This window comes from Triticum aestivum, chromosome 4A, assembly GCF_018294505.1.
Source record: "Triticum aestivum cultivar Chinese Spring chromosome 4A, IWGSC CS RefSeq v2.1, whole genome shotgun sequence".
NCBI lineage: Eukaryota > Viridiplantae > Streptophyta > Magnoliopsida > Poales > Poaceae > Triticum > Triticum aestivum.
Window position 1 is genome coordinate 588,464,195 of NC_057803.1, and position 21,812 is coordinate 588,486,006.

Consider the following 21,812-nt stretch of genomic DNA (forward strand, 5'->3'; position numbering starts at 1 on the left):
TTGTAAGGGAAAAAAATATTATACCACAAGGATGCACTTGGACAAAAAAATGCAAGAGGAACAGAGACAATTCTATGCTTGCAGGTAGCACCTTAAGTTACATTCACACGCACAAGATTGCATGTTTCTAATGTCATGAAATCAAGCATGGATGCACATGTGTAATTTTTATGCTTGTAAACATAAAGAAACTTGCAGTATTAGAAGTAACAATGACTAATACACCAATACCTGTATGTAAATTACATCAAGACATCTTTGTAGACGATTTTTTTGGTGCTTTTTCCCGATGGATCAATTTCCTTATTTGGCTTTGCAAGTATTCTTGTTGTTTGTCTTGACATCCCTCTTGATAAAGCAACATAGAGTTGACCATGAGAGAACACCGGCTCTGGAAGATAGGTGCCAACATTTGGAATAGTTTGACCTTGAGCTTTGTTGATTGTCATTGCAAAGCTGAGTCGAATTGGAAATTGCTTTCTTTTAAACTTGAAGGGGAGTACATCATCTTCTGAAGGATATAGAGGAATTCGTGGAAGGAATACTCTTTTCCCAGCATGTTGCCCGCCAATTATTTCTGCATCAATAGCGTTCTCTTGAAATGCTCTGATAATAAGTCTTGTTCCATTGCACAATCCGTTAAAAGGATCTAGATTGCGAAGTAAAATCACAGGACAATTAATCTTCAGTCGAAGGACATGTGGAGGCAGGCCATTAGGTGTGAGTGAGTTTAGAAATTCAGGTGGGTAGTAGTTATGTGGATCATCCACTGCTGAATCAAAACTATAGTAGATTTGTTCTTCCTCAGGAAACCGATCAATAAGCTTCTCGTTTAGTTCATCAACATATTCATTCTTGGTGGAGAGAATGGCGCGAGTACTAATATAAGATGGTGATATTCCATTCTGGCCAAGTGAAGGAAATATATCATTAATTAACTTACTGACAGAGTGTTTTGGATCTATGTATGGTACAACAATTTCATCTGGTAGGCGCACATAATCTTGGCCGATTGATTCTTCTGTACCATCACCAATTCTTAACAGAAAATCTGAGAACCATGGATCAGATTGTGCTCTCATATTACGCCATAGTTTTATTTGTTTTATACACCGCCAAAGATACGATTTCTTTAGTGTAGCATCTGTAATTTGTGCTCTTGTGCCTCGCCTCACTACAGGGAGAACTTGTCTGAAATCTCCTCCTAACACTATGACCTTTCCTCCAAATGGAGATAGAACACCAGTAATATCTTGCAAGGATCTATCAAGTGCCTCCACAGCTTGACGTTTTGTCATGGCTACTTCGTCCCAAATTATCAAGGACGCTCTCCGAAGCAACTCTGCAGTCCCACTCTGTTTACTGAAGCTGCACAAACTGTCATCATGAATATTTACTGGTATTTTAAATCTCGAATGTGCTGTCCTACCGCCCGGCATGATGAACGCTGCAATTCCAGATGTTGCAGTTGCAATTGCTATTAGCCCCATGGAACGCATTTTAGCGAGTAAAGCTTTATAGAGATGTGTCTTTCCTGTACCTCCTGGACCATCAATAAAGAATACCTTACTCTTCTTCTGTAGGACATGATGCATTATCTCATCAAAGGCAAGTCTTTGCTCACAATTTAGTGTTGCATAAAGGTCCAGATGCTCTGGATCAATATTAATAGACATCTCTTCTATTACTTCTCTACAATTAGAGCCAGCCAACTCAGTGCCATCTAGCATTTCTGGAAGATCAAAGCAACTGATGTCCTTCCCCATTGAATATAGGATATCACTAATATCTCTAAGTACCATCTGCTCTATAGATTCTTTATCAGTTGCGCTGCCCTGCTGAAAATCATCAGCCATGGCCTCAAAATGCTTTTCCCATAATTCATGGACATTTTTTACCTCACAGAAAACCAATATTGTAGCACAAAGCCTTCTAAAGGCAGAAGGCATTGCAAATGCCGCAGCCTCGCTCAGACAATCAGAAATACTACAATCAGCCTCAATCAGACCCCTTCTTTCTGCGGCCTCTCTAAAAGTGGCAAAAACAAAACCATCGACAGTCCGTAAATCCTCAAAAGATGTAGCCCCTCTCACATGATTTAGCAGTATCCTCAAGTAATAGCGTTCTCCTTCAGCTGGGTGTGCAACGACAAGTCTCCCTACTTGTATTCTCTGTTTGCGACGTTTCCAGCTCTTGGTACTATTATTCCATACAAAAAATTCTGGGAATTCCTTGTATAAGAAATTCCTGGCATAACTATCAATAGAGTTCATTCTGAAGTATTCAGTTAGCATTGTTCTCGAAGACGATCCTTTGCAGACCACATCCTCTAATTTTTCTGAATCTTTATAGTGAACAAGGTGCATATTTGGCAGACGGACTTGTAGCTGTATAACTGATGGATACATCTCACTAAGGTTGAAAGAGTAAATCCTCTAGATTGCTTCCGGAGGTGAAATAAACCTTGCATCTCTATACTCATGAATTTCATTAATAACTGCATCATCTTCTGCGGCTTCGATGACAATGGAGGCACGATCATGACCTTTGTAGATGTATTTGAATAAATATTTCACAACCTTGACGCTAGAGCAAACTTCAATATTTATATGGCAATTGTATCGAATAAGTAAATAGGGATTGTATGGGACAACCCATCTATTATCCGAAACTGCACCCCTGATGCGCACTCGACGGCCGTCATTCCTGCGCCTATAAATTGGATAAGAGTCCTCTCCTTGTTGTGTAGTCTCTGCGAAATGTCGAGGATAATGATACCGACAACTTCCATTTTTCATGCAAGGATTATTTATGTTGAGAACTCCACATGGGCCGTGCATCATGTGCTTAATAACTAAATCATGCAGCATAGGATATTTATCATTATCAGGAATTTCAGCTGATATTATCTCATCATATTGGTCCGGATTAGTTATCTTGTAGTTTGATTTCAGAATTATTAAAAAATGTGCATGTGGTAGACCTCTTTTCTGAAATTCAATTACGTGCACATGTGCAGCAACTTCACCAAAGAATTTCTTCTTAAACAAAAGATCCTTTAAATCCTCCAATTTTGCCTTGAAGACTCGTGCTACCAAGTCCGGCCTGTCTTGTGGTGATTGACCTTCTGCTAGTTCTCTAGTTATCTCTTCCCAATGTGGGTTGCAAGTCATTGTAAGGAATATGTCTGGTTTCCCAAACCGTTGGACCAAAGCCATTGCATCCAGATATCTTCGACGCATATCTCTTGGTCCTCCGATAAATGATGGGGGAAGCACAATGCGCCTACCTGTCATGCACCCACGTGTTTCACCGGCAACAATGCTATCGACCAATCCTTGATACAAATCTGCTCTGATGAGAACCTGAGTTGATGGCTTTGACAAGAATGCCAATCTTATTGATTCAATCTTAATGTACATATCAACTATATATTGTTGAGTCAATCGCCTTCCAAAGAGTAAGATGTTAAACTTCCCAGGTCTAATTTGCAGCTTGAAACAATAATATTCTCTTGGTGAGATGCAAGAACCAGAACTATTCTCTAGCATTCCTACAGAATCCAAAATAATATATGATTATTAAATAGTTCTAGAAACTAAAACTTTGAGCATGTAACCAATTAATGTATGATGGAAACTTACCTTCTATATCAAAATCATTTGCTTGATTGTCTATTATTTTCCTAGCATGTTGACTTAATCTGGGCAGATCCAAGTTCCATCCGACCTCTCCGTTTGGGAAAAACAACGGATATGATAGTGGATCATAGCAACCATGATATGCTTTTATATATTGTGGACGGTCTGATACACCATAAATCATGATACTTCTATCAAAATGACCTCGAGGATCGCTTCCCTCGACCCAAATTGCTGCCACCTGTGATGCTGTCGGAGCATTATATACTCTCTGGTCTAAAGCAATATTTGTGTTGAGCTCAATCCTATACTCGCAAAGGTTTGGAATGGAGCCGAGACTTCTAAAGATATGGACATAAGGATTAGATGAGAGTATGCCCAACAATTTTCTGATGAGATCTTTATCAAGGTTAGGTGAATGACGAAATCTTTGCTGTAAATCTGCATCAGTGTCATAAAAGTACAGTTGTAGATGCTTGGGCCCATCATCCTTTGGCACTAATTGGTCAATTCGATGATAAATTTGACCTTGTGCGCGGAATGTGTAAACTCCAGATCTGTTATTGCAAAAACATTGATCCAAGACAACACCAAGAGATGTAAAGGAGAAGTGAGAATTGAAGTAACGTATGTTATCCCGGAAATACTTCGCATCTGGATCTTAGCTGCTGTACAGTCGACGTAATTCATCAGGGACTGGTGGAGTTACTATTTTAACTTTTCCACCCATGCAACAAAACGTTGGTTTCTCATACTGGAACCTTTTTGCATTGCAATGCCTACAGTCAGGAACTGGATCTAGAAGATGATAATCAGTGGGTAAATTTTGATATATATGATCATATGGATCTGCCTGAATGCAACTTTGGGCATTATTATTTTCTAAATACGACTGAAATTCAAAACCTGCATTTTTTATTAGGCTAGATTAGAAATACAAATCATATTTAAAAGTAATATTGTCGATTAAGTACAGTAATACTTACCATGCCCACTAAACATACGAATTTCTTCATCAGAGTCATCATTATATCCAAGCATTTCTCCTGTTTCCCCAATGTTATCTGTTGATTGTCAAATCATCATATACGTCACACAATGTTTTATATGGACCAATATAATAGATAAATGCTAGTTGGTACTGAGATTACCTTGAATGGCAGGAAAAGAATCCTTTGGCAGGTAGATGAGATCTTCATGTTGACGGCTGGTATGACCTTGTAGTTGCACATGAGTATATCCAACTGTATTTTGTAAATTACTACTGATTGCCCCATCAGATGTATCTTGTGCATGGCTGCAACTTGCGTCTTGAGACTTTCTTCTTCTTTTATACTCACGGCCTCTTTGTAAATATGCTTCTTTTTGTTCAGGTGCCAATTGGGAATACCAGCTAGTGCCGTGTCGCCGCTTACATCCACTGTTATTTTTTTGCGCATCAATTACAGCTTGGCCTTCCGAAGCAATAGGAGATACAGAAATTCCAGATGGACTGATCTTCAGCCGAGTACCCTTTTTTGGGTGGCACATGTTTGGCTGAACAAGGACGCTTTGGTCAGATGCAGACACATCATAACTATCGACTGTTGTCACTGTTTTTGACATTACAACAAACAAATTAGTCTGTAATATTAGTAAACAGAAATGTATTAGTACTGAATTAATATATTTTTATCAACCTCGTTTCCTTTTTGTCAGACACCTACTTTGATGGACCCCTGAACTGTGTGTCATAGAACCTGAAAATGGAAGGCTTTCTTGTTCTTGTAACATAGTCACGGCTACTTCTTTCCCTGGCTCACAAATTGCAGACTAATGTCACCACCTAATCATGTATAATGAAGATGCTTATTTTACTTATCATCACACAACAAAGTACCTTCTGGCGTCGTAGAAGATTCAGTTGGCAAGTGTGTGTTATCATTGGTACTCATATTGGTCTCCCCTCTTACGGGTTGCACAGTCTTACTAATTGCACTGTCACCTCGCTTGATTCGTTTGGACTCATGATTCCTTTTCAAATAAGCTTCTCTCTGTTGTGGCGTCATCTGCATATACCTAACCCGATCACGGTAACGTTTGCGTTGAGAAGGATCCGTTGGTACAGCACCGGTTTGTTCAGTTAGGTGACGATATTGATCTACAATCATCAGCTTAATGAGACACACACAAGAAAAGATTGGTACTAAACTGGAATTTACATTTCAGGGCATGCAGAGAGAGAGAGGGGGGGAAAGAGAGAGAGAGAGAGAGAGAGAGAGACAGAGAGAGAGAGACAGAGAGAGAGAGAGAATGTTCTTTAGCCAACAATCATTTTTTCATGGGTAAACAGAAAATATGAATTCATTATCGCAGTTGATGTCCGTCAGTAATGAGTGTCAATCATATTTCTATCAAAATAAATATTTTAAATGTGAACAACGAAATGGCCCAAATAAAATAGCAGAGTCATAAAAAATCAAGAAAAATAATCAAATCATCTTTCGTGACACACTTATCTCAAAACATAGTAGCTTTTGTAGTCTACGTACAGAATCTGCAACTTACACTGGCTTAGTCAAAAACGCAAACACCTTGCACGCAAAGAAATAGCCAAGAAAATCAACAAGGTATAACCAGCTAATCCTAATGACAGGAAGCAATCTGACATAAAGGAATCCTCCAAACTCATAACCATCAACAGAAAAAGAAAAACGGGAATGTAGAGAAGGAGCAACTCACCTGTGCTTTCCTCCCGTGCTGTTGGCCGTCCGCACAAAGAATGTGTATTGTACATGGCGGCTTGCCGGTGTACGGCGCGGCTGGAGAGAGCGAAGAGACGAAGACGCGCGAATCTGAATGAACGGAGACGGGGCGCAAGAGTGGCACACTTCAGAACAACCAAGCCCTGCGATCTCAATAGCAAGGTCGTCAAAGAGTTGAGGTACTCTGCAAGCAGATGGAAATGGAATTTTAGCAAGATGTGAGTGGGGAGATACAGGCAATGGGAGACAACGGGGATGGAGTTGTGGCAGGATGATAGCCTTGGGCTAGCCCGGGATGAAGGTTTTTGTTTTTTCCTTTTGAAATCGGGATGAAGCTTGAAGGTATGCAGTCTTTTCCGTTCCAGCAGAGCGCGCGCGCAGGGCTCTGTTTCAATTAAATTATTCCAAACGTCGTGAGCCGTGGAGCTATCGGGAAGGTGCGAGTAGCTTCCGAATGCGCGAGCGCGCGGGAGACAGCGCGGGAAGGGAGTGGTGACGAATCCAACTGATTGCAGCCGTCCGATTCAGTGAAGCTAAGGGCTGATGAAGGGTTGATAAGGGGATATGTGGTGAAATCAACGGCTAGAAGTGAGTTTGTTACTTGGCGGGAAACAAGAGTGGAGTGTAAATCCAATTTCAAAACTGATGCATTATAGTAGTAGAGAAAAATCATAAATGGTTTCCTTATTGTTCCGGCAAATTTCAACCAAATGTGGCGGAAGTGCAAGAGAAATCAAATCATTACGGGTTCTCTTAACTACTCTCTTCGTTTCGAATTACTTGTTTTAGTTCTAGATACATTCATTTTTGCGACGAGTAATTTGGAACGGAGGAAGTACGTAGTTTTGGGCGAAATCTCAAAGTTTTCTAAAGAAAAAGAAACAAATATGGAAGACTCAAGTACATCAGAATTATGTACTAAAGTTTTGTACTAAAATAAATGACTCAGTTTTGTACTAAAGTTACTGATGTTGAGTCTTTCATACTTGTTTCTTTTTCCCCTTGGACTAGTTTTGGGCGAAATCATCAAAGTTTCAAAGTAGGAGAGAGCTCCTCCCGCGCCGGCCTCTCTCTCTCTCTCTATTTTGAGTAGTATTTTTAGAGATTATAATATAGACTACGTACAAAGTAAAATGAGTAAATCTACATTCTAAAATACGCCTATATATATTTATACGTAGTCTACATGGAAATCTTAAAAAAAGACTTATATTTAGCAAAGGAGGGAGTAGTAGCTTACCACTCGATGTCATGTGGTAAAAGAAAATACCCTCTGTACTACTACCAGTAGTAAATAAAAGAGGACCACCACGTAGTATGTTTCATGGGACACAAGGGCCACTACATTTTTTTTGAGCATCAGTACAAACACAAGCGCTCATATACACGCGCATATACTCATCCTTATAAACGCACACACGCACACCCTACCCCTATGAGCACCTCCGAGAGACTGAGCCGGCATATCATCTTGAGATTTACGAAGTCACCGTAGGCGCCTCGTCGTCGACGGGAACGTCTCCTCCCACTGAAAGCGCATCGCCGGAAATCCTAAAATAAATCCAAAAATAATGCGAGCACCAGGATTTGAACCCTGGTGGGTTGGGGATACCACTGTCTACCTAACCAACTCAACCACAGGTTGATTCACACAAGGGCCACTACATTGAATTACCTGCTTTCCGGTGGTTGCATTGCACCGTGACAAATAATCAAGTTCCTTTTAGTACGCAAAAAAACAATTGTTGGAAAAGCTACTCTCTCATTGTCTGTTAGGAAAAGAAAATTTTGTATAAAAAACTATCCAAATGTAGAAAAACAAAAGGAGAAAGAAAAAGGGAAGAAAACAACTATGGAGAAAAGGTTGTCGGACCAAGAGTGAATGCTATGTGTCTCCTGCCATTTTGGTTGTCTTCATTTAAGCCAGGGTAAGATTAAGAATGGTAGAGATACAAGAGCTATATCTCGCTTACAGCGGTATCTTTTTTTCTCGAGGCAGCTCATATCGAGATGGAAGGATCTTTCGAAATCACTAATTAAGGAGTACTCGTTGCAAAGAACACTTTACTTTTTCAGGTCGCGACAAGTGGCGCACATGCAGGGTCGGGGGGCTCCGTTTGGCGCTACTCATCGTTCTCGGCTTTTGAATTTGGCCGCGCCGGGAGGGAGGAGGGGTGGTGGCCTAGCCGGTAGGCTGACAGTTCATCAATTTTAGATGAGTGAGTGGGCTGACAGTGGGGTCCACATGAATTTACCAAAAAGATGTGGTAAAATTTGCCGAATTTTCAGACTGGCTGGAAAATTTGAAGCGTTTACAGTAAAAAGTCATAAATGGCTTCCTTATTGTTCCGACAAATTTCAACCAAGTGTGGCGGAAGTGCCAGAGAAATCAAGTCGTCACGGATTCTCTTAACTAGTTTTGGGCGAAATCTCGAAGTTTTCTAAAGAAAAAGAAACAAGTATGAAAGACTCAAGTACATTAGAATTATATGTATCCTTAATATTAGGAGAAAGTTTTCTAAAGAAAAAGAAACAAGAAACAAGTATGAAAGACTCAAATACATTAGAATTATGTATCGGAGAGAGCTCCTCCCGCGCCGGACACTCTCTCTCTCTCTCTTTCTTTCTCGCTAGATATTTTGAGTAGTCTTTTAAAGACTGCATACGAAGCAAAATGAATGAATCTACACTATAAAATATGTCTATATACACTATATGGAAATCTTAAAAAAAGACCTTATATTTAACAAGGGAGGGAGTAGTAGCTTACCACTCGATGTCATGTGGTAAAAGAATACCCTCTGTACTACTAGCAGTAGTAAATAAAAGAGGACCACCACGTATGTTTCATGGGACACAGGGGCCACTACATTAAATTACCTCTTCCGGTGGTTGCATTTGCACCGTGGCATTGTGAGCCCAGGAGGAGACGTTTTAAATTGACGGTGCGCCCGACCATACAAATAATCAAGTTTTTTTAGTATGCAAATAATCAAGTGTTGGAAAAGCTACTCTCTCATTGTCTGTTAGGAAAATAAAATTTTGTATAAAAAACTATCCAAATGTAGAAAAACAAAAGGAGAAAGAAAAATGGAAGAAAAACAACTATGGAGGAAAGGCTGTCGAACCAAGAGTGAATGCTGTGAGTCTCCTGGCATTTTGGTTGTCTTCATTTAATCAATTTTCTTTGTTTTCTCTCGGTTTTTACTGGGTTTTCTCTTTAGTTTTCTTTGCTTATTTTCTTTATTTTCATTGTGTTTCTTTTCTTTTATTTCCTATTATCTTTGTTGCTTTATCAGTTTTCATTATCTTTGTTTTTTCCTTTGCCAGTTTTTTTATTTCTCTTTTCTATAGAACAAAAACATTTTAATACACATTTACCATTTTTTAAATACATGAAAAAAATCTCTGTACATGTTGAACAATTATTTCAAATACATAATTAGTATTTTTTCCCAAACATATATTTTGATGTCAGCTCTTTTTCATACACATTTTACATTTTTCGTATACATCAAGAACATTTTTCAAATACACGTTTAACATTTTTCAAATACACGATTACCATATTTGAAAACTTATACTTTTTTATGTCTATTATTTTCATACACACTGTAGCATATTTTTTATGCATCAGGGATATTACTTAAATATAGGTTTAATATTTTTCAAATAAATGATTACATTTTCTAAAGGATATAAATTTTATGTCTACTTCTTTCAAACACATTGTACATTTTTTGCATACACCGGGAACACTTTTTAGATACATGTTTAACATTTTCCAAATACATGATCAATATTTTTTCATATATATGTTTTGATATCTATTTTTTCACGCAAAATGTATAATTTTTGTATACATTAGAAACATTTATTTTATACGCATTAAACATTTTTTTAATGTGTGGTTAACATTTTTCATTTCTGTGTATAAAGTGATTTTTATGATAGATATATTAGAGAATTTTGTAGTATAAACAAAAGTGAAAAAATAAAACAAAAGTGAAAAAATGAAACAAAAATGTGAAAAATGGAAGAAGAAAAAGCGTTGAAGGGTTGTGGTCCACGCTGGGCCAACCCATTCTGGTGGTCGCTGATGCGATGCTGCTCTGCTTCTCTCTATAAGCGAATGGCCACACCCTGGTAGAGACTAGGAAAATGGTTTTCAAGTGAGCCAATGAAAAGAACCATTAGATATCGGTCTGTTATACCTAGTGGCAGACACACTATAAGCGACAATCTCATTTGAGATTGTAAAAAAAAAGTTCAAATCCACCTCCTCATCCACATTTGTGTTTTTTGCATCCTGCCAGACTGCAAACCAAAGCCTCGAAGCTAAAACTTTTTAACGCCGCCTCTAGGTTTGGAGGCAGCATCAAGGCAATAAGAAAAATAAAATGTGGGTCATTTGTCAATCTGATGGTTACCAACTCCTCCCGACCAGCTTTCCCTTCTTCCTCCTCCCATGCACATGTTTTCTTCTATGGACTGATTTTGCATGCCTCAATTGCATTGGAATTTAAACATCCACTCAAAACTATTTAACATGTTGACGTAGGACCGACACATTTTTTATGTGTTTCTTTTTCTTGGTGATCCATCGAAACGACAAATATTGCTCTTTCACAGTTCTTTGTTTTGCACTTACAAACTTTGTCAGATTCATGTGATTTCATAACCCCATGTTTCTCAAACATGTGATCCAAAGAGGTCCTAACACTATAAATGCGGAAGTCAATAAATATTTTTCAAGTCATTTATTATTTTGTTTTATTTCTTTTCTTTTTATTTGCATTAACTCACATGCCATCACTAAGCAATTATACCACCTACTATGTACGAATATGATATTGCTTGCTTGACACCTATTTTTCAATTTTTAATGCATGTATATTCCCACCTTTGCTATATAAAGTGTCCAAAGATGAAGCACCAGACCAATAAGAAAAGAAGAACAGGAGAGAAGCACACATAGAGAAAAAAAAAATCTACGATCGCAATTAAGAGAGACCCGAGTAGCATCACCTAATGTTCTGTTGTCTTCATCTATCCATGCTGCTTAAGGATGAGAGGCATCAAGGAAAGGATTCTTGCACGGTTAGCCTAAGCTAGACTGACTTGTGGTTTTCTCTAAAAAAAATAGACATCAGATTCCCTAGCAATGCAGTATTGTGTTTTTCTTTTTTGCGGGTAGCAATGCAGCATAGTTGATAGAGTTTTTTTTGTGTTTATTGGATTCGGCTTTGCAGCAAAGAATTGGCTTTTTGTGTTTATTGGATTCGGCTTTGCAGCAAAAAAAATCAGTTTTTTGTGTTTATTGGATTCGGCTTTGCAGCAAAGAATCATTGAATTGTAGGTACATCCGGGTGTTCTCTGACTATTTGGTGGCGTTGCCTCCAAAATACAAAAGAAGTACTAAGGACTTGTTTCGTTGGTGACTAATTTTGGCATTGTTTACCATGCTATTTTTGCTTTACTTGTCTTACCTTAGGTGTTCAGAATCTTAGCCACACTATTGCTTTCTTAAGGGAACTTTACCACACTTTTTATGTGTATGACATATTGGTTTATTTCTCACAAAAAGAATCTTTGCTTAAACATGGTTAAAATCAAACACATACTAGTACTAGCTAAGTTGATTAAAGTACCTAACTTAAAACGTGACATAGAGTGGCAAGACGTGACTAGGAACCAGACAACGCCTTATTGTTGCACGTCTCTCGCCAAATTCTCCCGCTCTCTATTGTGCCAGTGACGCCCAGCTATACTAATAACTTCCAAAAAGGCCACGACGCCGATCCATTCCCACCAGCGACCACTGTTGGGGAACGTTGCAGAAAACAAAAAATTTCCTACGTTTCACCAAGATCCATCTATGAGTTCATCTAGCAACGAGTGATCGGATTGCATCTACATACCTTTGTACATCACGCGCGGAAGCGTTCAAAGAACGGGGATGAGGAAGTCGTACTCGACGTGATCCAAATCACCGGAGATCCTAGCGCCGAACGGACGGCACCTCCACGTTCAACACACGTACAGTCAGCGTGACGTCTCCTCCTTCTTGATCCAGCAAGGGGGAAGGAGAGGTTGAGGAAGATGGCTCCAGCAGCAGCATGATGGCGTGGTGGTGGTGGAGCAGCAGTACTCCGGCAGGGCTTCGCCAAGCTCGTGACGGAGGAGGAGATGTGTTGGGGAGGGGAGGGGCTGCGCCTTGGATGTCCTCTGCAGCCCTCCCCTCACCCCTCTATTTATAGGGGAAGGGGGAAGGGGGACGGCCCCCTCTAGATGAGATCTAGAGGGGGGGTGGCGGCCAAGGGGAGGGGGGCTTGCCCCCCAAGCAAGGGGGCGCCCCCCTTAGGGTTTCCCCCAACCCTAGGCGCATGGGCCCTAGGGGGAGTGGCGCCCCAGCCCACTTTGGGCTGGATCCCTTCCTCATACAGCCCATAAGGCCCTCCGGGAGAGGTGGCCCCTCCCGGTGGACTCCCGGAACCCCTCCGGTGGCCCCGGTACAATACCGATATGCCCCCGAACCTTTCCGGTGACCGTATGACAACTTCCCATATATAATTCTTTACCTCCGGAGTATTCCGGAACTCCTCGTGATGTCCAAGATCTCATCCGGGACTCCGAACAACTTTCGGATTACTGCATACTCATATCTATACAACCCTAGCGTCACCGAACTTTAAGTGTGTAGACCCTACGGGTTCGGGAGACAAGCAGACATGACCGAGACGACTCTTTGGTCAATAACCAATAGCGGGATCTGGATACCCATGTTGGCTCCCACATGCTCCTCGATGATCTCATCGGATGAACCACGATGTTGAGGACCTAATCAATCCCGTACTCAATTCCCTTTGTCAATCGGTACGTTACTTGCCCGAGACTCGATCGTCGGTATCCCAATACCTTGTTCAGTCTCGTTACCGGCAAGTCACTTTACTCATACCGTAATGCATGATCCCGTGATCAACCACTTGATCACATTGAGCTCATTATGATGATGCATTACCGAGTGCGCCCAGAGATACCTCTCCGTCATACGGAGTGAAAAATCCCAGTCTCGATTCGTGCCAACCCAACAGACACTTTCGGAGATACCTGTAATGTACCTTTATAGTCACCCAGTTACGTTGTGACGTTTGGCACACCCAAGGCACTCCTACGGTATCCGGGAGTTGCACAATCTCATGGTCTAAGGAAATGATACTTGACATCCAGAAAAGCTACAGCAAACGAACTACACGATCTTTGTGGTATGCTCAGGTTTGGGTCTTGTCCATCACATCATTCTCCTAATGATGTGATCCCGTTATCAATGACATCCCCATGTCCATAGCCAGGAAACCATGACTATCTGTTGATCAACGAGCTAGTCAACTAGAGGCTCAGTAGGGACACATTATGGTCTATGTATTCACACATGTATTACGATTTCCGGACAATACAATTATAGCATGAATAATAGACAATTATCATGAACAAGGAAATATAATAATCATTTTATTATTGCCTCTAGGGCATATTTCCAACAGTCTCCCACTTGCACTAGAGTCAATCATCTAGTTACATTGTGATGAATCGAACACCCATGGAATTCTGGTGTTGATCATGTTTTGCTCTAGGGAGAGGTTTAGTCAACAGATCTGCTACATTCAGGTCCGTATGTACTTTACAAATCTCTATGTCTCCATTTTGAACACTTTCACGAATGGAGTTGAAGCAACGCTTGATATGCCTGGTCTTCCTGTGAAACCTGGGCTCCTTGGCAAGGGCAATAGCTCCAGTGTTGTCACAAAAGAGAGTCATCGGGCCCGACGCATTGGGTATGACTCCTAGGTCGGTAATGAACTCCTTCACCCAGACTGCTTCGTGTGCTGCCTCCGAGGCTGCCATGTACTCCGCTTCACATGTAGATCCCGCCACAACACTTTGCTTGCAACTGCACGGGCTTACTGCCCCACCATTCAAAATATACACGTATACGGTTTGTGACTTAGAGTCATCCAGATCTGTGTCGAAGCTAGCATCGACGTAACCCTTTACGACAAGCTCTTCGTCACCTCCATAAACGAGAAACATTTCCTTAGTCCTTTTTAGGTACTTCAGGATATTTTTGACCGCTGTCCAGTGTTCCATGCCGGGATTACTTTGGTATCTTCCTACCAAACTCACGGCAAGGTTTACATCAGGTTGGTACACAGCATAGCATACATGATAGACCCTATGGCCGAGGCATAGGAGACGACACTCATCTTTTCTCTATCTTCTGCCGTGGTCGGGCATTGAGCCAAGCTCAATCTCGTACCTTGCAATACAGGCAAGAACCCCTTCTTTGACTGATCCATTTTGAACTTCTTCAATATCTTGTCAAGGTACGTACTCTGTGAAAGACCAATGAGGCGTCTCGATCTATCTCTATAGATCTTGATGCCTAATATATAAGCAACTTCTCCAAGGTCCTTCATTGAAAAACACTTGTTCAAATAGGCCTTTATGCTTTCCAAGAATTCTATATCATTTCCCATCAACAGTATGTCATCCACATACAATATGAGAAATGCTACAGAGCTCCCACTCACTTTCTTGTAAATGCAGGCTTCTCCATAAGTCTGCATAAACCCAAATGCTTTGATCATCTCATCAAAGCGAATGTTCCAACTCCGAGATGCTTGCACCAGCCCATAAATTGAGCGTTGGAGCTTGCACACCTTGTCAGCATTCTTAGGATCGACACAACCTTCCGGTTGCATCATATACAATTCTTCCTTAAGGAAACCATTAAGGAATGCCGTTTTGACGTCCATTTGCCATATTTCATAATCATAGAATGCGGCAATTTCTAACATGATTTGGACGGACTTCAGCTTCGCTACGGGTGAGAAAGTCTCATCGTAGTCAACCCCTTGAACTTGTCGATAACCCTTAGCGACAAGCCGTGCTTTATAGATGGTCACATTACCATCCGCGTCTGTCTTCTTCTTAAAGATCCATTTATTTTCTATGGCTCGCCGATCAACGGGAAAGTCAGTCAAAGTCCATACTTCATTTTCATACATGGATCCTATCTCGGATTTCATGGCTTCCAGCCATTTGTCGGAATCCAGGCCCGCCATCGCTTCTTCATAGTTCGAAGGTTCACCGTTGTCTAACAACATGATTTCCAAGACAGGGTTGTCGTACCACTCTGGTGTGGAACGTGTCCTTGTGGACCTTCGAAGTTCAGTAGGAGCTTGATCAGAAGTATCTTGATCATCATCATTAACTTCCTCTCTAATTGGTGCAGGCACCACAGGAACATTTTCCTGAGTTGCGACACTTTCCGGTTCAAGAGGCAATACTTCATCAAGTTCTACTTTCCTCCCACTTACTTCTTTCGAGAGAAACTCCTTCTCTAGAAAGGATCCATTCTTGGCAACAAAGATCTTGCCTTCGGATCTGAGGTAGAAGGTATACCCAATAGTTTCTTTAGGGTATCCTATGAAGATGCATTTTTCTGACTTGGGTTTGAGCTTTTCAGGTTGAAGTTTCTTGACATAAGCATCGCATCCCCAAACTTTTAGAAACAACAGCTTATGCTTCTTCCCAAACCATAATTCATACGGTGTCGTCTCAACGGATTTCGATGGAGTTCTATTTAAAGTGAATGCGGCAGTCTCTAAAGCATAGCCCCAAAATGACAGCGGTAAATCGGTAAGAGGCATCATAGATCGCACCATATCTAATAGAGTGCGATTACGACGTTCGGACACACCATTACGCTGAGGTGTTCCAGGCGGCGTGAGTTGTGAAACTATTCCACATTTTCTTAAGTGTGTACCAAATTCGTGACTCAAGTATTCTCCTCCACGATCTGATCGCAAAAACTTGATTTTTCTATCATGTTGATTCTCAACCTCACTCTGAAATTCCTTGAACTTTTCAAAGGTTTCAGACTTGTGTTTCATTAAGTAGATATACCCATATCTACTCAAGTCATCAGTGAGGGTGAGAACATAACGATAGCCACCACGAGCCTCAACACTCATTGGACCGCACACATCAGTATGTATGATTTCCAATAGGTTGGTTGCTCACTCCATTGTTCCTGAGAACGGAGTCTTGGCCATCTTACCCATGAGGCATGGTTCGCACGTGTCAAATGATTCGTAATCAAGAGACTCTAAAAGTCCATCTGTATGGAGCTTCTTCATGCGTTTGACACCTATGTGACCAAGGCGGCAGTGCCACAAGTATGTGGGACTATCATTATCAACCTTACATCTTTTGGCATTCACACTATGAATATGTGTAGCATTATGCTCGAGATTCATTAAGAATAAACCATTCACCATAGGAGCATGACCATAAAACATATCTCTCATATAAATAGAACAACCATTATTCTCGGATTTAAATGAGTAGCCATCTCGTATTAAACGAGATCCTGATACAATGTTCATGCTCAAACTTGGCACTAAATAACAATTATTGAGGTTCAAAACTAATCCCGTAGGTAAATGTAGAGGTAGCGTGCCGACGGCGATCACATCGACCTTGGAACCATTCCCGACGCGCATCGTCACCTCGTCCTTCGCCAATCTCCGCTTATTCCGCAACTCCTGCTTTGAGTTACAAATGTGAGCAACTACACCGGTATCAAATACCCAGGAGCTACTATGAGTATTGGTAAGGTACACATCAATTACATGTATATCACATATACCTTTCGTTTTGCCGGCCTTCTTGTCCGCTAAGTATTTGGGGCAGTTCCGCTTCCAGTGACCACTTCCCTTGCAATAAAAACACTCAGTCTCGGGCTTGGGTCCATTCTTTGGCTTCTTCCCGGCAGCTTGCTTACCGGGCGCGGCAACTCCCTTGCCGTCCTTCTTGAAGTTCTTCTTACTCTTACCTTTCTTGAACTTAGTGGTTTTATTCACCATCAACACTTGATGGTCCTTTTTGACTTCTACCTCTGCTGATTTCAGCATTGCAAATACTTCAGGAATGGTCTTTTCCATCCCCTGCATATTGAAGTTCATCACAAAGCTCTTGTAGCTTGGTGGAAGCGACTGGAGGATTCTGTCAATGACCGCGTCATCCGGGAGATTAACTCCCAGCTGAGTCAAGCGGTTATGTAACCCGGACATAGTGAGTATGTGCTCACTGACAGAACTATTTTCCTCCATCTTACAGCTGAAGAACTTGTCGGAGACTTCATATCTCTCGACCCGGGCATGAGCTTGGAAAACCATTTTCAGCTCTTCGAACATCTCATATGCTCCGTGTCGCTCAAAACGCTTTTGGAGCCCCGGTTCTAAGTTGTAAAGCATGCTGCACTGAACGAGGGAGTAATCATCAGCACGTGTCTGCCAAGCGTTCATAATGTCTTGGTTCTGTGGGACGGGTGCGTCACCTAGCGGTGCTTCTAGAACATAATCTTTCTTGGCAGCTATGAGGATGATCCTCAGGTTCTGGACCCAGTCCGTATAGTTGCTGCCATTGTCTTTTAGCTTGGTTTTCTCTAGGAACGCGTTAAAGTTGAGGACAACGTTGGCCATTTGATCTACAAGACATATTGTAAAGATTTTAGACTAAGTTCATGATAATTAAGTTCATCTAATCAAATTATATAATGAACTCCCACTTAGATAGACATCCCTCCAGTCATGTAAGTATAACATGATCCGAGTTAATTGGGCCATGTCCGATCATCACGTGAGACGGACTAGTCAACATCAGTGAACATCTTCATGTTGATCGTATCTTCTATACGACTCATGCTCGACCTTTCGGTCTTTTGTGTTACAAGGCCATGTCTGTACATGCTAGGCTTGTCAAGTCAACCTAAGTGTTTCGCGTGTGTAAATCTGTCTTACACCCGTTGTATGTGAACATTGGAATCTATCACACCCGGTCATCACGTGGTGCTTCGAAACAACGAACTGTCGCAACGGTGCATAGTTAGGGGGAACACTTTCTTGAAATTATTATGAGGGATCATCTTATTTACTACCGCTGTTCTAAGTAAACAAGATGCAAAAACATGATAAACATCACATGCAATCAAATAATAATAGTGACATGATATGGCCAATATCACATAGCTCATTTGATCTCCATCTTGGGGCTCCATGATCATCTTGTCACCGGCATGACACCATGATCTCCATCATCATGATCTCCATCATCGTGTCTCCATGAAGTTGCTCGCCAACTATTACTTCTACTACTATGGCTAACGCGTTTAGCAATAAAGTAAAGTAATTTACATGGCGTTTCTCAATGACACGCAGGTCATACAAAAAATAAAGACAACTCCTATGGCTCCTGCCGGTTGTCATACTCATGACCATGGACATTGGATGTCGTTGATAACGGGATCACATCATTAGGATAATGATGTGATGGACAAGACCCAATCCTAAGCCTAGCACAAAGATCGTGTAGTTCGTATGCTAAAGCTTTTCTAATGTCAAGTATCATTTCCTTAGACCATGAGATTGTGCAACTCCTAGATACCGTAGGAGTGCTTTGGGTGTTCCAAACATCACAACGTAACTGGGTGGCTATAAAGGTACACTACAGGTATCTCTGAAAGTGTCTATTGGGTTGGCACGAATCGAGACTGGGATTTGTCACTCCGTGTAAATGGAGAGGTATCTCTGGGCCCACTCGGTAGGACATCATCATAATGTGCACAATGTGATCAAGGAGTTTATCATGGGATGATGTGTTACGGAACGAGTAAAGAGACTTGCCGGTAACGAGATTGAACAAGGTATCGGGATACCGACGATCGAATCTCGGGCAAGTATCGTACCGCTAGACAAAGGGAATTGTATACGGGATTGATTAAGTCCTTGCCATCGTGGTTCATCCGATGAGATCATCGTGGAACATGTGGGAGCCAACATGGGTATCCAGACCCCGCTGTTGGTTATTGACCGGAGAGTCATCTCGGTCATGTCTGCATGTCTCCCGAACCCGTAGGGTCTACACACTTAAGGTTCGGTGACGCTAGGGTTATAGAGATATTAGTATGCGGTAACCCGAAAGTTGTTCGGAGTCCCGGATGAGATCCCGGACGTCACGAGGAGTTCCGGAATGGTCCGGAGGTAAAAAATTATATATAGGAAGTGCTATTTCGGCCATCGGGACAAGTTTCGGGGTCACCGGTATTGTACCGGGACCACCGGAAGGGTCCCGGGGGTCCACCGGGTGGGGCCACCTGCCCCGGGGAGCCACATGGGCTGTAGGGGGTGCGCCTTGGCCTATATGGGCCAAGGGCACCAGCTCCAAGAGGCCCATGCGCCAAGAGAAGAGGGAAAGGAAGAGTCCTAAAGGGGGAAGGCACCTCCTAAGTGCCTTGGGGAGAAGGGACTCCTCCCTGGCCGCACCCTTCCTTGGAGGAAGGGCCAAAGGCTGCGCGCCCCCCCCCCTCTCCCTTGGCCCTATATATAGTGGGGGGAAGGGAGGGCAGCAACACCTAAGCCCTGGCGCCTCCCTCTCCCTCCCATGATACATCTCCCTCCTCCCACAGCGCTTGGCGAAGCCCTGTTGGAATCCCGCTACTTCCACCACCACGCCGTCGTGCTGCTGGATCTCCATCAACCTCTCCTCCCCCCTTGCTGGATCAAGAAGGAGGAGACGTTGTTGCTCTGTACGTGTGTTGAACACGGAGGTGCCGTCCGGTAGGCGCTAGGATCATCGGTGATTTGGATCACGATGAGTACGACTCCATCAACCCCGTTCTCTTGAACGCTTCCGTGCGCAATCTACAAGGGTATGTAGATCCACTCCTCCCTCGTTGCTAGATGACTCCATAGATAGATCTTGGTGACACGTAGGAAAATTTTGAATTTCTGCTACGTTCCCCTACAGTGGTATTAGAGCCAGGTTTATGCATAGTTTCTATGCATGAGTAGAACACAAAGTAGTTGTGGGTGTTGATTTTGTTCAATATGCTTGCCGTTACTAGTCCAATCTTGATTCAGTGGCATTGTGGGATGAAGCGGCCCGGACCGACCTTACACGTACTCTTACGTGAGACTGGTTCCACCGACTGACATGCACTAGTTGCATAAGGTGGCTAGCGGGTATCTGTCTCTCCCACTTTAGTCGGATCGGATTCGATGAAAAGGGTCCTTATGAAGGGTAAATAGCAATTGGCATATCACGTTGTGGTTCTTGCGTAGGTAAGAAACGTTCTTGCTAGAAACCCATAGCAGCCACGTAAAACATGCAAACAACAATTAGAGGACGTCTAACTTGTTTTTGCAGGGTATGCTATGTGATGTGATATGGCCAAAAGGATGTGATGAATGATATATGTGATGTATGAGATTGATCATGTTCTTGTAATAGGAATCACGACTTGCATGTCGATGAGTATGACAACCGGCAGGAGCCATAGGAGTTGTCTTTATTTATTGTATGACCTGCGCGTCATTGAACAACGCCATGTAATTACTTTACTTTATTGCTAACCGGTAGCCATAGTAGTAGAAGTAATAAGTTGGCGAGACAACTTCATGGAGACACGATGATGGAGATCATGATGATGGAGATCATGGTGTCATGCCGGTGACAAGATGATCATGGAGCCCCAAGATGGAGATCAAAGGAGCTATATGATATATCATGTCACTATTTGATTGCATGTGATGTTTATCATGTTTTTGCATCTTGTTTACTTAGAACAACGGTAGTAAATAAGATGATCCCTCATAATAATTTCAAGAAAGTGTTCCCCCTAACTGTGCACCGTTGCGACAGTTCGTTGTTTCGAAGCACCACGTGATGATCGGGTGTGATAGATTCTAACGTTCACATACAACGGGTGTAAGACAGATTTACACACGCGAAACACTTAGGTTGACTTGACGAGCCTAGCATGTACAGACATGGCCTCGGAACACAAGAGACCGAAAGGTCGAGCATGAGTCGTATGGTAGATACGATCAACATGAAGATGTTCACCGATGATGACTAGTCCGTCTCACGTGATGATCGGACGCGGCCTAGTTGACTCGGATCATGTAATCACTTAGATGACTAGAGGGATGTCTATCTGAGTGGGAGTTCACAAGATGAACTTAATTATCCTGAACATAGTCAAAAGGTCTTCACAAATTATGTCGTAGCTCGCGCTTCAGTTCTACTGTTTAGTTATGTTCCTAGAGAAAATTTAGTTGAAAGTTGATAGTAGCAATTATGCGGACTAGGTCCGTAAACTGAGGATTGTCCTCATTGCTTCATAGAAGGCTTATGTCCTTAATGCACCGCTCGGTGTGCTGAACCTCGAACATTGTCTGTGGATGTTGCGAACATCTGACATACACATTTTTGATAACTACGTGATAGTTCAGTTAAACGGTTTAGAGTTGAGGCACCAAAGATGTTTTGAAACATCGCGAAACATATGAGATGTTTCGAG

General features: G+C 42.0%; 1 protein-coding gene across 1 annotated transcript; it reads right to left on the reverse strand.

Moving 5' to 3' along the window:
• Positions 1–3,661: 3,661 nt before the first annotated feature.
• On the reverse strand, positions 3,662–6,744 carry LOC123082404 (uncharacterized). The gene is made up of 7 exons (XM_044504741.1): positions 6,620–6,744; positions 6,363–6,528; positions 5,521–5,781; positions 5,321–5,434; positions 4,793–5,233; positions 4,628–4,705; positions 3,662–4,547 (listed from the first exon to the last, which is right to left on the reverse strand). Exons 2-7 carry the CDS (start codon positions 6,415–6,417, stop codon positions 4,303–4,305), a joined length of 1,194 nt encoding a protein of 397 aa, XP_044360676.1. The 5' UTR covers positions 6,418–6,528; positions 6,620–6,744; the 3' UTR covers positions 3,662–4,302.
• Positions 6,745–21,812: the final 15,068 nt, after the last annotated feature.

What these genes read in the sequence shown, in the direction of transcription:
- LOC123082404 (XM_044504741.1), bottom strand. Translation starts at nt 6,417, where the DNA reads ATGTACAATACACATTCTTTGTGCGGACGGCCAACAGCACGGGAGGAA. An exon ending in ATCTTCTACGACGCCAGAAG is followed by an intron (nt 5,435 to 5,520) that starts GTACTTTGTTGT and finishes TTTGTGAGCCAG; the next exon opens with GGAAAGAAGTAGCCGTGACT. An exon ending in TCTGACAAAAAGGAAACGAG is followed by an intron (nt 5,234 to 5,320) that starts GTTGATAAAAAT and finishes TGTCAAAAACAG; the next exon opens with TGACAACAGTCGATAGTTAT.